At 40.8% G+C, this 14,122-nt stretch overlaps 1 protein-coding gene across 1 annotated transcript in view; it reads left to right on the forward strand.

The window, feature by feature from the left end:
* Window positions 1-14,122, forward strand: part of LOC114434560 (inactive N-acetylated-alpha-linked acidic dipeptidase-like protein 2) — a 202,781-nt gene that overhangs the window by 110,625 nt on the left and 78,034 nt on the right. The window contains exon 7 of the mRNA XM_028403876.1: window positions 2,351-2,494. Coding sequence (XP_028259677.1) covers window positions 2,351-2,494 — 144 coding nt within the window. The remainder of the gene's footprint in view (window positions 1-2,350; window positions 2,495-14,122) is intronic.

Consider the following 14,122-nt stretch of genomic DNA (forward strand, 5'->3'; position numbering starts at 1 on the left):
GCCCATATTTTTTTACGTCAATGTGGCCCCCTGTGGCCAAAAAGTTTGGGCACCCCTGACAATAAGGCACAATGGCATCATTGTTAGTTCTTTATGTGCTGTAAATTTATACATACATCGTTAAAACAGTTGGTGTCAGAATATTTTTGCATATTTTGCTCAAGTGCCATACAGTCAACAAAGTCTTCAGTCATTTTTCAGATGCATAAAAAGGAAGATTTTATTGTCAGTAATCTCTTAGTAAAAGCCCCCAGACGGACTAAAAAGTCTTTAATAACTGTGATGTACATTCAAAGGCTTAATTTGTAATTAGTTAGCACAATCAGGCTGTTCCATGTGTTAAATATGCATGCATGAAAGTGTAGACTGCTTTCTTCAGGAGTCACATGTTGATGAAGCTGCACTCGCCTGAGATCTCCAGAGCCATTAACGCTTTTGTCCCTTTGAAGATTTACTCTCAAAAGCTCATCAGTAAGAATCATAAGAGAGGACAGTAATTGGCCTCCTTTGGATGTTTTATGTATGCGCTTTTGCAGACATGATTATAACGTTCGGCTTAGTATTGGCTAGGATTGCATGAGGACATAAATGAAGAGCCCTATTTTTTAAGCAGGACACCCAAGTGGATTTTTTATTTTTTTTACTGACATACACACAGATGTACTGTTGCACTGCCAAATTGCATGCAAGTGACACCATTTCGGTGTAAAAGCTCTGTGTTTCTGCATGTTAATTTTCAGCTTCACAGTAAATTGGGACTAATATAGAAAGTGCAGATGTTGAAACTATGTAGAGGTGTTTTTTTTTTTCTAAACCTAACCAAGTTTCCTGTCATTCTGCCCCTGTTTTTGTATTTTATTTTTATCCCTTATTTGCTCCACCTTCCTTGTTTGCTCTGTCTTCTCCTCAGCTCCATCGTGTCGTAGTCAAAGGTAGAGCCATTAGAGGAGTTAAAGCGACACAATGGACAGAAAGAGGGATGATCATTGCTCCCTGCTGCCCGGATAGGGTGCGTCCTGGCTGGGCACCCTGCTCTCCTGTGCTGCTGGAGCTCCCCAGTGCACCAGCATGTTCCTCAGAAAGGGACGCTCATTGCGCCCTGCTTCCTGGGGATTGGCACAGCTGTTTCAGAAAGCTGATCGGACACTCCTGCACAGAATGCACCAGTGTGTGCTGGTGATAGGCACAGCAGACTATAAGTGGGATTTTACACCTGCAGTTCTGTCCTATTGACCACCGAAAAGGCCGAAAATTCGATTTTTTTTTCCTAATCACATAATTTAGCCATTCATACATACGGTATATAATATGAAATCACTTTCTAGCAGCACTGTTTACTGCATTCAATGTCACCTAGAATGACATGTCGTCTATTTATTAGATACTTGATGATCCTTGTTAAAAAATCCCTCTTCAGTCATGATATCCATCCATACCCAGCACATTATGAGCACTTATTGTGCTGTATGTAGTATAAGGAAAAAAAGCCACACAATGAGCTAAACCATTGATGCACCTGCAATCCAGATCTGATTCTCTTTCTGTCTAATGTAGGTAAATCCAACAATCTCACTTGCCCTCAGCTACACTTATACTGGCTGAAAGGATCAGACTTCCTCTCAATTGGTAGTCAGTCCACTAGATCTAGAGGCTGGAGGAGAAAAGGACAAAAAAGAAAGAAAGACATAATAACAATGGCAACATAGATAACAGTTGCCCAAAACATACGCACACAGCTTTGTCCTGGATGGATGAGACCTGTGAAGGACGGTGTGTCTCAGCACTAAGATAAGAGTGCAGGCTGATCAGACCCTGCTGCCCATAATGATAACTGAGAGATGAAATAAACAACATCCAAATTTAACATGTCCCAGGCTCCGCTCTGTTTTTGTTATGATCTCCATCTCTCTTCCGCTGTGATGAATAGCACATTGTTAAAACGGTAAAACAGGTAACAAACTGTGTTTCTGAATTCCTGTCTTAGAGGCTGCTGCCAATGAAAGGTCACTTAAAGTGACACTGGCTTGGGGTATTTGCCAGTATTATCAGCATTAACCCTTACGTTGATCAGCTGTTTTCACTTGGAGCTTTTTGGGGAGCACATAGCCTCTTTTTTGTCTGTTTTCTCTGATCCTTCAGCACTGACTATTTTCACCTGCGTACTAGATTTATGATGTATAGTTAGGTCCATCTTTAGCAGCAAAGTATCTCTTAAATGCGCCATTTGCATTCACCTCACGTATACAGTGTGACCGAAATTTCATTAATTAATCTGCTGTCCACAATCTTCTGTTAATTAGCAGATTCTTTTGCACCGATTTGTGCTTATTTTTACTTTTTTTCACTCTAGCTGGTTTGTCCAGAGAGGCTGGAGGAGCTCTGACATCTCTACTGGTTCAGCCCATCTCTTCCTCCTTGGCAAAGACGTTACTGTCCTCTCCATCCACAGGGCAGGGAGACTCCTGCGTCCCTCTAGCCATGCCTCCAAACACAGGTAAACATTCAACACACAGCAGAAGTCCTGCTGAATCACAAATTACAATATCACAAGGATCTGTACATGCTTGCAGCAATGTATTACTCAGCGGTGTGAGGCATTAGATTGACAGGACAATTTAGGCCGCCTTTGCTGTGATTCAGGTGTTAGACAGGACTATTGTGATAAAGGAGAAACTGTGACTGAAGGCAAAACTCTTGATTTACAATTTGATCATAATCCCTATCACTCCCTAAGGTCATGAATTTAACACAGCATGAATCATGGATACAAACAGCTTAAATAGGCTTCCATCACTGGGTGGATAAGTTCATTCGGCTTAGGTTTAGCGGCCCAGATATCTGGGAAGAATTTAAGGAAGGTTTTTTTAAGGCATCTAGGCCGGATATGCCCAGAATGAGTAGAGATATGGACACTGCACCAAACACAATCCACCAAATGTGGCTACTGTGTTTGGTCTACTTCTTAGACTGACTGTGTCAGGTTGTGGTAATAGAAACAGAAAATGATGCTGTCTCTGTCAGCAGGTGAGTTCATTCATAAAGGATAAAACATTCCATTAATGAGTGTTAGGCATGGGTAAGCAGTCTTGAGTGTATTATCGTCTGTCCTACAGATGTCCTGATGCAATCCAATTACAAGCTTTGTAGGGCTCCTTTCAATCATTTTGAGTGCAGACCAGGGCATGTCACAATATGGCTATAATTACACTGAAGATGCCACTCTTTGATTTGATTCAGACAACAGTTGAGGTGTTATTCAATTAACCAGTTAGCCAATTAAATTATTTGGGAGACATCAAGCATTCCTTTGGTCTAGTTTCTGTAATGGCAGGGTTTCTCTCTAAGTATTTCTACATCTGGTTTTGGGCAAATGAAATGAATGAATTGATCTTTGATACTGATTGATATTTCTGATGGTATTTAGAGCTATATTTTGTGATTCAAGTTAACATTTAGTTCCAGCAGTACCCTACAGTAGTTGCCGTCTGTGTGTGTGTCTGGGGGAGCTGTTGTTTTTGTATCACTCCGCTCAATCTAAATGGATTACTTTTATCACCCGCCTACAGTACCTCTGCTGGCATATCAGTCACACTCTATGGTGACTCATGGAGTTCATAACCTGGAATTTCCAGCAAATATCACTTGGTTAAGTCACACATGTGACCTGAAAGTTCCTTCTCCACTGCATCCTCGAAAATCCACTGGAGGTGGATCAGAAACAGCAAGTAGATTTCTTTACCATTGTAATAAGATTTAATAACTGAACAAATATTTATTAGATTTTGGTCAGTTCCAACTCTAAGCATTCAAAAATAACAACAGTTAAAGAAAGCACTGAAATGGTGATGGCTTCAATTACTCTTAGAAATGTTATTACATTAACAAACTAAGCTTAGGAAAGAATGTTGCATCCATGTCATTGAAATACTCAACAACATCTTCAACTGTCACAAAATGCCAGGGAGGTGTCCAGGAAGCATCTGAAACAGATGCCTGAGCCACCTCAGCTGGCTCCTGTCGATGTGAAGGAGCAGCAGCTCTACTCCGAGCTCCCATTGCACACTGAAGGTCCTGGTTCGATGAAGCCAACAGGACAAAATCATCTGCAAAAAGCAGAGATGAAATCCGGCCCCTCCATAAAAATTATAAACAGAATCAGACAAAGGGCAGCCCTGCCAGAGCCCAACATGCACCGGAAAAAGGGCTGACTTACTGCCGGCAATGCGAATCAAACTCCTGCTCCAGGTCATAGAGTATGTGCTATATTGGCCTTTATTCATCAGCCAATAAGATTGGCACTTGTTGAAGCTGACATATACTTAATGTGTCCCTAGTAGATACATCAAAGAGACGTAAGTATGTCAGTGATTATATAACAGGTCCACGATGCAGAATTTTTTAATAAGCATAGTTGCTGTCCACTAGCATTGTTGCTAAAAGCAAGCCCGAAAAACAATCGAAACTGAAGTTCATCACTACAAGTTAAATGCCCACTTTAGTTAGTGAAATCCTCTACAGGAAAAACTTCATGTTTTCTGCAATCAGACAAAATATGTGTATATGTCAGTATCAGCAATCAGCCAAAAGTACTGTATTTTCACGACCATAAGGTGCACCTAAAAGTCTAAAATTTTCTCAAAAGTCGGCGCCGTGCGCCTAATAATTCAGTGCGTCTTGTATATGGGTTGAGTACCAGACACAGGGACGTGATACGTAAACTACGTACACTGGCAGCAATTCACCAATCAGCTGAAAGCTACGTTATACGTACACTACGTACGCTAGCAGCGATGAACCAATCACCTGGATACTACGTCGGGGCAGAAGTCAGCGTTCGCTGTTGTTCTCGGTTGCCATGGTAATGGACTGAAACTTCTGCCTATGGAAGAGGAAGACGCTGCCTAAAGAAAAGTCTCCAGCAGGAGTCGTCGTTAAGGAGGAGACGAGGAGAAAATGAGTGGCTCAGGGAGGTTTATGTGAAGAGACCGGATGATTTTTTTCACGCATCACCCTCGCTGCTGATCTGCGATTCGGAGCTTGCCATAATCCCGGGAGGGTTAACGAAGAACTCCAACCGCTGGACATCGGCGTAAACAGGGTGTTCAAAGTAAAATTGCGAGCAGCGTGGGAGCAATGGATGGCGGACAGCGAGCACAGCTTTACTGGGAGGCGCGGCAGCAAAACAGAAAATTGTATATACACATTTCAAATTGTTATGCAAAATAATGTGTGAGTAACAAACCAATCAGCTGCATCTGTATTATGTAGTTATTGCGAGCTACAGCGCTATATGCAGCAAGTAATCAAACTATATACAAAGTCATAACAATAAAGTTCCACTTAACTCACTGTTTTGCTCCTGTTACCTTTTTATTTACGTACTGGTATGTTTTAGCGTAGCGTGCGCCTTATAATACAGTGCGGCTTGTGTATGTGTCAAATACAGAAATAGACCCTGTAATTGAATTGCAAAACTTCAATACTATCATAACTATTTCTTGCAGAGGGAGATGGTGTAGGCATTGAAGCTTAACATACATTGAAATCCAAGCCTGTGGAGTTTTGGCACAATATGGCACAAGACAACTGTCTGATTTGGGAAAGAATATAGGCAGCTTTGGCCTTCATATCGCCACAGTGTGTCAAACCTCTTGTGAAATGATATTGCAGCTGGAGGGTTTGTGCATTTCTTGAGTGATGTTAGTCTGGTGGAACTAGGCGCCCAGTGTCCCAACACTGGGAGGGCCTACATTAGTGTGAAATGTTTTCACGTTTTACAAAAACACTCCAAAACACTAAAACCTGCAGTATGTTGATGGTGGATGTTCCCTTGCCAAAGTTGTCTTTTATTATGGAATAAACCATTAAATGCTCTCACTGTAGATGGGAGGATATGAAGGTGTTCCATCATTGGCTGGCCAGCTTGTGGTGTTCGGATCAGTGGTGTCAACGGGTGCAAACCCCAGACCCCTGAGTGAACATCAGCACCATTGCTTATTCCTAACAAGGACTTCTGCAACTGTATTGGTCCCATGGTTTGATGATGCGATACACTTATATGTTTCACTCTGGCATTCCAGCATTAACAGGGCCATGTGTTGTATCTAGGGCATGTATTATCAACGAAATGGGATGATTCCATTTGAAAAATGACATAGAGAAGTGCTACACAGCACAAAAAGCAGCTTTTAAAGGATCTGCAGCTAACATTTTTCATGAAGTGGCCACAAAAGATTTTAATCTTTTTACATACAAGCACAAAAGTTACAATACAACAGCACTGTCAGCAGAGGGAGGATGTTAAGACGTCGAGGTGGGCGGATGGGTGCACTGGATTATATGTGCCTTTATCAATAACTTACACAGTGTACATTGTGTACTGTAGATTTTTTATACTCGGAAATAATCATCTCCTTGAAGACCATCATGTTTCACATGCTGTTTATTAAGAACACCGGCCAATGTTTTCATACCAGACAAAACAATATAGGCCTCAATAGAATATTGGCACATAATAACTTGTTTACACATTGTACTAAGCAAAGGCAACAAACATTCAGTTGTTATGGTAACGTTATCAGCATGGAAAGTATTTTTGAGTCTCTAAATGCTGTTTAAAAGACTTTTTCAAGCCATAAGGCAGACATTGAACCTGAAGAGAGGCCATATCTGTTGACCCTCTGTGCCGATAAAGAAAGACCAGCAGGAATAAAGGAAAGGCGGCGTGATAGCAAGATAACATTTAGTCCATATGTTTGAATCGGTGCTCTGTTCAGAGGCTTGTATAGAATGTGGCTCTCTCTCACACACCTTTTTCATTGCATTCCTTAGCTGCATGCTGTCCTTGCTCTTGTTGTTTTGAGCTGTTTAATTACTTGAACTATTACATTGAGGAAGAGCTTTAAAACGTGGCTTAGCTCTTGGGCGCGCCTTTTGGTCAAGTCACATCAATGAGACACAGTTGTTAATTAACATACTGTGAATGAGGTGAAAGAGGAGACAGAGCTTTAACTGCAGGAACAATTAACATTTCAACGAATGAGTGTGAGCCAATGGAATGAAGTGAAAACTTTTCACTTGATTCCTTGATTTTTCACATATCCCCTGAAATACAGTAAAATGTGAGCAGATCAGTACATGGCCGTGAGAAAATGCTTTTGATATGTATGACACTTGCTTCTGCCCAGAGTATACTAACATAAAAGAAGAAACCAAAAATCTGCAACTGCAGCCACATGTATACCAGAAAAGTAATTTCACTCATATTGAAAGGGAGGCTTGTCTCCGTTTGTGCAATCCACATACAAATTAAAGCAATATAAAATATATATAAAGAAATATGCAGCAAGAGAGTTTAATTTCCTTTGCCAGGAGGAGAAGAAAAGATGGAAAAAGGACAGCAGGGATATTTTCCCATTATTCAAACTGGGCAGAAATATATTAAGAGGGGGTTGCAACACACTTCAACCTCTTGCTGTTTTTATTTTATTTGTAACTAATGTAATTTAAAATATATGGTATGAATATTATTGCTGTCACACCAGTAAAACAAAGACTACAGTAACCATGTTAAGAGTCCACATAGGCACAACTTGACCAGGCGAAGCCTGCATTACTTCTTTAGGTGAGAATAGTCACGTTTGCAGCAGTCAACCAGACTCTAAAGACATATGCCAGAATGGACACCATACCGTAGTTGAGGTGCCGAGGTCCCAGGAGATGTTCTTAGAAATGGGCCGAAAACAGTTTTGGTCTTCGTTGGTAATTTCCTTTAGAGGGGGCGAATATTAAGATAATTAAGATAATTCTTGTCTTCAAAAATGTGTTATCTGTGATATCTGTGATTTCAGTGTGGAACTTTGGTCATAGTTTTATACAGTCTATAGCTCTCAAACACATTAAGCGGGTGAGAAGTTTCACAAATTATCTCCAGACGAGGCAAACTCGTGAAGCTATGCAGTGAGAAACTGCCTTTAATGAGCATGAGATCCTTTCAAAAGCAGCTAACATCTTTGACACAGGTGCTAACTGCTATTTGCTTGTTGATATCTGATGATTCATTGATCTGATTGGTTGGAGTTGCTTCTGTTTAGAGAGGGTTTTCCAATTTCACATGTATATTACCAAAAGTATTTGCTCACCCATCCAAATGATCAGAATCAAGTGTCCTAATCACTTGGTCTGGCCACAGGTGTATAAAATCAAGCACTTAGGCATGCAGACTGTTTTTACAAACATCTGACAATCTGATGGACGAGTCTGGGTTTGGAGGTTGCCAGGGGAACGATACATTTCGGACTGCATTGTGGCAACTCTGACATTTGGTGGAGGAGGAATTAAACTGAGCAGGAGGGCTGAAGCATCAGCTCTTACTTGTTTACAGCTCTGTCCTTTCATCCCTTCCTAGCAGACTTCACTCCCATTCAAACTCTAACGATGGGCTGTTAACTAGTCCTGCGCAGGGCCCTGACACAGTTTCTGGTCATTAAGTGACCATTGACCAACAACAGGGATCTTAGTCATATGAAATTCTGCAAGATCCACCCACAGAGATCCTGAACACAAATTCCCAAGCAGAACAGCACCATTCAGTTCCACAAACACATCAGTGGAAGGGGGTTTGAGGGTCTGGTGGTCTAGACTGACTGGTTGCCACTGTCAGAGCATTCAATGATTCAGGTCTGTATCGATAAGTCCTCTTTTACTGTCAACTGTTGGGGGTTGAATGTTTTTATAACTCACCCTTATTAAATATATTCTGACTTAAAATTATCCACAATTATGGGCATGAAAGCTTTGAGTGACAGGCAGGTGCCGTAATACAGTGTGAGCATCCTGCTTCTGTGACTGCCTACCCACCTCAGCTCCACTCGTGCTCCCCCTCTCTGTCCATATTTGGAGTTTTTGCGGACTGACGCTCCCACCAAGTCTTAAAACAGCACTTCATAAATAAATGTCACAGAATATTCGCCCATAGTTTTTCCAGTCAGCGGTTTAACCACACTGCCACCTTCTGCTCCTTCACCTCCTGAGTCTGAGCCCTCCGTCTTTCACTTGAGCCTCCACTCCATCGCCATCTCTTGTTGCCGGCGCATTTGGGCATAGTACATGTGTACGCCCTGTCCATTTCCATTTATTCTTCTATAAATCTGAGCAGCTGGTCACTGACTGGAACACTGCATTCTGCCCTTTTCCAATGTTGTGCTGATAAGAGTCACACATAAACTTCCCCACACACACACAGTTCATCACTGTTATGCACCCATGCGGCCCGACTGAGTGACACAGACAATCACTGATGCACTGCCAAAAAGCACTGGCCAAAGACATGAGTAGTATCGATCTCCCTGTGCAGGTTGGCCAAATAGGCATGTGTGTGACATGGTGTTTGAGCCGTGCATATTTTGTGTTATGTTCCAGTTCTGAGAGGGGTGCTTCTGTTTGTGGAGTGCACATTTTGTTAGTTTTTTGTTTGTTTATGTCAATGGCTCTAAAGCAGGAGTCTCAAACTAGCGTCCCGCGAGCCGATATTTTGTGGCCCCCCACATGACATCAAAGTTTAGTTTTCCACACACACTTATTTGCTGAGGCTTGCCGTGTGCGTTTTATTTTTATTATTAATTGCCCCGTCAGTATTTCTCTGATATTTAGTTTGCTAGTGGCAGCCACAGTTCTGCTCGGCGTGTCGTTTCTGTCTCTGCATGCTCGCGCATTTCTCCGCTGCAGAGGAGTTCCGCCCCCCCCGACACACACACAGGCGTGCGCACACACATGTGAGCGTACTGCACCAGCAGAATCAGAGCACACATTGAAAACTGTGTCAAGCGACGCGCTTTCTGTTGGACAGTTCTCAGCAGCCTAGCCATGCTGGTATGTTGACAGTGTGTGTTTTCAGGTGCGGCGTGATCTCTGTGCGCATGTAGCAGTGCTCCGTCAGAATATAGTCCCAGAATGGATCAAAGTAGGAGGTTCCCGTGTGTTAATCAGCATTTCCATTTGTGCTCGCTGCGAATACGCATGAAGTACTTGGAATTTCTTTCTTTCCTTTTAATCAGGATGCTAGCTGAATAGAACACGTGTTCTCAGTAGCTGCCCTCACTGTAAACAAGCGCCAGTGAACAACTTCTTTTCATGTTAAAGCAGCTGGACATATTTTATTTCATTTCTATTCACAATTGAGTTTGTTATACTAGCCTACATAAATGTCATTGTCTGTAGTGTATCTCCAAAGGTACAGCAAATCACCCATTAAGGAATATGACATGCAGTTTATTTAGTAAACAATGTTTAGCTTTTAGTCTTAGTGAAACTGAGGGAAATTCAGGCCCAGGAAAATTGCCTCTTATCAATTAATCGTTAATCGATCAAGGTCATTCAACTAATGATTAATGAATGTATCAATAATTTGCATCCCTATTCTGACCTGTTATTAATAAAGATTGAGACAATTTGAAACCCCTTTTTTTAATGCGGCCTTAATGCGGCCCAGCCTCATCCAAACTCAACTTACCCCGGGTAAGTTGAGTTTGAGACCCCTGCTCTAAAGACAGACGTGTGTAGACTGAGCTTAATGTATATCTAATGGTTCTGCAAGGTAGGCTTCATTTTGAAGTGTTTCCATTACCTCAAATGAGTTTGAAAAAGAGAGAGCGAAGGGGAACAACAGAGGGAGAGAGACAAAAGGGAAGACAAAAAAGAGAGAGTGAGAGAGATGTAATCTGTCTCCAATCGATTGGCTGCACCTCTGACCACTCTGGGGATCTCGGTATCATTTGTTTCCATCTGTCTGCCGCCTTTTTTTTTTTTCTTTCCTTTTCTCCTTTTTTTTTTTTCTCTTTTAATTCCCATTCAATTAAGGCTAGCTATATTGGCTGCCCATTGGTTAATTGCTCAGGGGCCCTCCATGGAGATCGCCAGAACTTAACGAGATGACACGGTCAACCTCACAGCACTCTTTAGATCTGTGTGTATGTGTGGGCGAATGCGTGAATATCTGTCTGTGTGGTTTTCTTCTTGTGTTGATAAATACTGTCAGCCATTTTAACCCTTCATAATGTACTGTCATTTTATTTATTTGGTTTTATATATATATATATAAATATTAAACAAAAAATTACAAATATTAACAAAACATTCACATGTACAGTAAATCTTTGTGGTTAGGTGTACATGTATAACCACAGGTTAGCCAATAAAACTAGGGATGTCCTGATCAGGTTTTCTTACCCTTGAGTCCGAGTCATTTGATTTTGAGTATCTGCCAATCCCGAGTCCCAATCCGATACTTATAGGGTTCTCTACAAAGGCAAATGGCAGGTCACTCATTGTGCTCATTTTTGCTTATCTTGGCTGTGATGTCCTGCGCCTTCACACTGTCATGGGGCTTTTTTTTCTGGCTCCTCTTCAAACCTATTACCTGTTACTGCTCTTGTTTCTTTTTGCATAAGCAAAGCTGTGTGTGTATGTGTGTGTGTCCCGAGGAGCGCTCGCAACCACACCAACTACCCATTTCCACGGGCACAATACTTCAAACTGCTCAAAAGGCATTGGCAGGCTATAAATACACAAATTTGGATTTCGCAAAAGAAATCTGAGTCTTGAACCTAGAACAAGCCAGAGAGTCATTGATAACCCTAATACATCTATACCCGTGTACTGATCAGGAGGTAATGTCCGATTCCGAGTGATGTAATTGGTCCCGATTTCTGATTATGTGATTGGAACTGGACATCCCTCATTAAAACTGCAAGATTAGGTTAAGGCATTGAAATCTCTCCCCATTGGTTACTATGGAGGCAAGTACTTGCAATATTTGTAAAATCTTAAATTCATGCAAATCTTGCAAGGCTCTAGTCTATTTTCATGCTGCCAAACCACGTGTGCTTCAGACCAATCAGTGTCCAATGAGGAAGTATGTGTTTTCTTGGCTGTGAAGAGGGACCCTTTGCCCTTATTAACCCATTACCATGCTAACTGCTACTTGTTGATTTTTAAAGATTCACACCGAGATATTGTTATTCCTCTTTGGAGATTTATTGATCTGATTGATACTGGTTCTTATGTGATAGTTGTCGGTTCATCGAATTATTTTGTATTTTTTTTAGATGTATTTTTTTTATTTACTTGTCTTCACCAGTTTTCTGAGAGGAGACATCCACCTCTGTCACAGCTTCAGCTGTTTCTAAATTGATTTATTCACTGAACACAACCTGTCCCCATCAGGCCTCCAGGCTTTGGCTGTGACTCTATCTGAGCGGTTTGTCTGTTGACCAGACAATTACCAGGCTAGTCCATCACTATCTCTAAGGCGGGTTGCAAGCCCGTTTACCCCGGAAAGGTTGATTTATTGCACACACGTACCGAGGATCTTAAATGCAGACATACAAGCACAGCCTTCCAGCTTTGTGTTAAAGGAATGTTCAAAGTCCTTGTTGGATATGAAGCCAGAAGCTTTGCAAGTGTGTGTATATTGCATAAAATTATTGCAGTGACTGTGTTGGAAAAGTTGACCCTTCACAACAGTGATGATTTGTTACCATTTAACACAAAAGATATTCATTGCTGATGGGAGGCCTGGCTCCAGTATATATTTAACTGAACTTCAATTTGATCCTGAGAGTTTTAGGGGGATTTGAGATCAGGACTCCTTTATTTAGAAATCAGCATGGGTCATTTGAAAAGGTCATAAGTTGCCTTTCAGGGTAAACAAAACAAGTGTAACAAGTGCAACAGTTAAAATTCAGTCACCTTCATTTACATTTAATCCAAGAGAAACCTGTTTATTATCAGAAACTTGACTTTCTTGCTCTAAATATATTCAATAAATAAATAAAGAAATCCCAGTATGAGTGCTGCAAGAGCCTAGAGGAGCATCGGTAATAACACCTAATGGACATCCAAATGAGAATACTGGAAGTTAGTTAAAGCTACATTTTTTTAACATGTGGTTGTGGCCCAGTTGCAAGTTTGAGGACATTTATAATCTAATTTGTAATGGTTTTTGTAATGTTCTTAAGTTTCCAAAACTGGAATAAATGATCACTGTCTTGTATGACCTGAACACATCACTTATATTGCTTGCATCCGATCGCAGTGGTTTTAATTGGAGATTGGAGACGAAAATGGGGAAATAAATTAGAATGTGTAATTCCACTGAAAATTGCAGTTTGATTGCTGAAGCTGTTGAAACTACATGGCACAGAAATTGTGAGTAAAGCAGGAACTGAATCATTTACCCCCTATTTTAGACGTAACCGTGCTAGTGACAAGAAAGAAAGAAACAAGTGTGAGTTCAGGGATACCATCACACTAACAACAGGAAGCACAGCATACAATGTTATACCAAATATATTCCAAATGTAAATGCAATTTGTGTTTATGCTGATGTATATAAGTCGTTAATTAATTATTAATTGTTTAATTACATATTTGATTTTTTTTTCTAGCTAGCTATTTCATTTCCATTTACGATACATTATGTTTTTATAATAACTTACAAATTAGAGCAGAAAATGTTTCATATCCTCATCATAAGCTGAAAAGCATTATATTACCAGTATGCTTTTCAGTCTCTCTCTATAAGTATAAAAAACCTCATAGCTGGAAAAATGGGTTTTCAGCAGTTCAACTGTTCCTAAGTTTCTCCTCTTAATATTTTAACACATGCATTTTCTTTCCTCTCTGCTCTCTGTCTGTTTCTGTCTCTCACCCACTGAGAACAAATGCCAAAAGTGTACCAAATTTCCATGGCAATTACATTGCGAGGCTGCAGAGGGAGAGGCGAGCGAAGCAGAACAACTTGAAATGGCTTTATAGAAAGGACTCCCAGGTCCTTTAATTACACCGCTATTGATTGCTATGTGCAGGTTTTCCACATTGACTCGCTGCTTTCTCTTCTCAACTCTGCATTTAATACCCAGCAGAGAACGGCACTGAGCAGCTTATGAGTTTAGACTCTATGATTATATATCAGCTCTTTTCATTATATGGCACTGGTGGTTTAAACGTATGGGTCCATAGGTAATAATAATAAACTTATTGTAAAATGTGATTCGTTTGTCTATTTTTTTGGAGCTACGATCTGTTGTTTAAAAAACAACAGAGAGTGTTTGGGAACATATTA

This window comes from Parambassis ranga, chromosome 4 (genome assembly GCF_900634625.1).
Source record: "Parambassis ranga chromosome 4, fParRan2.1, whole genome shotgun sequence".
NCBI classification, from domain to species: domain Eukaryota; kingdom Metazoa; phylum Chordata; class Actinopteri; family Ambassidae; genus Parambassis; species Parambassis ranga.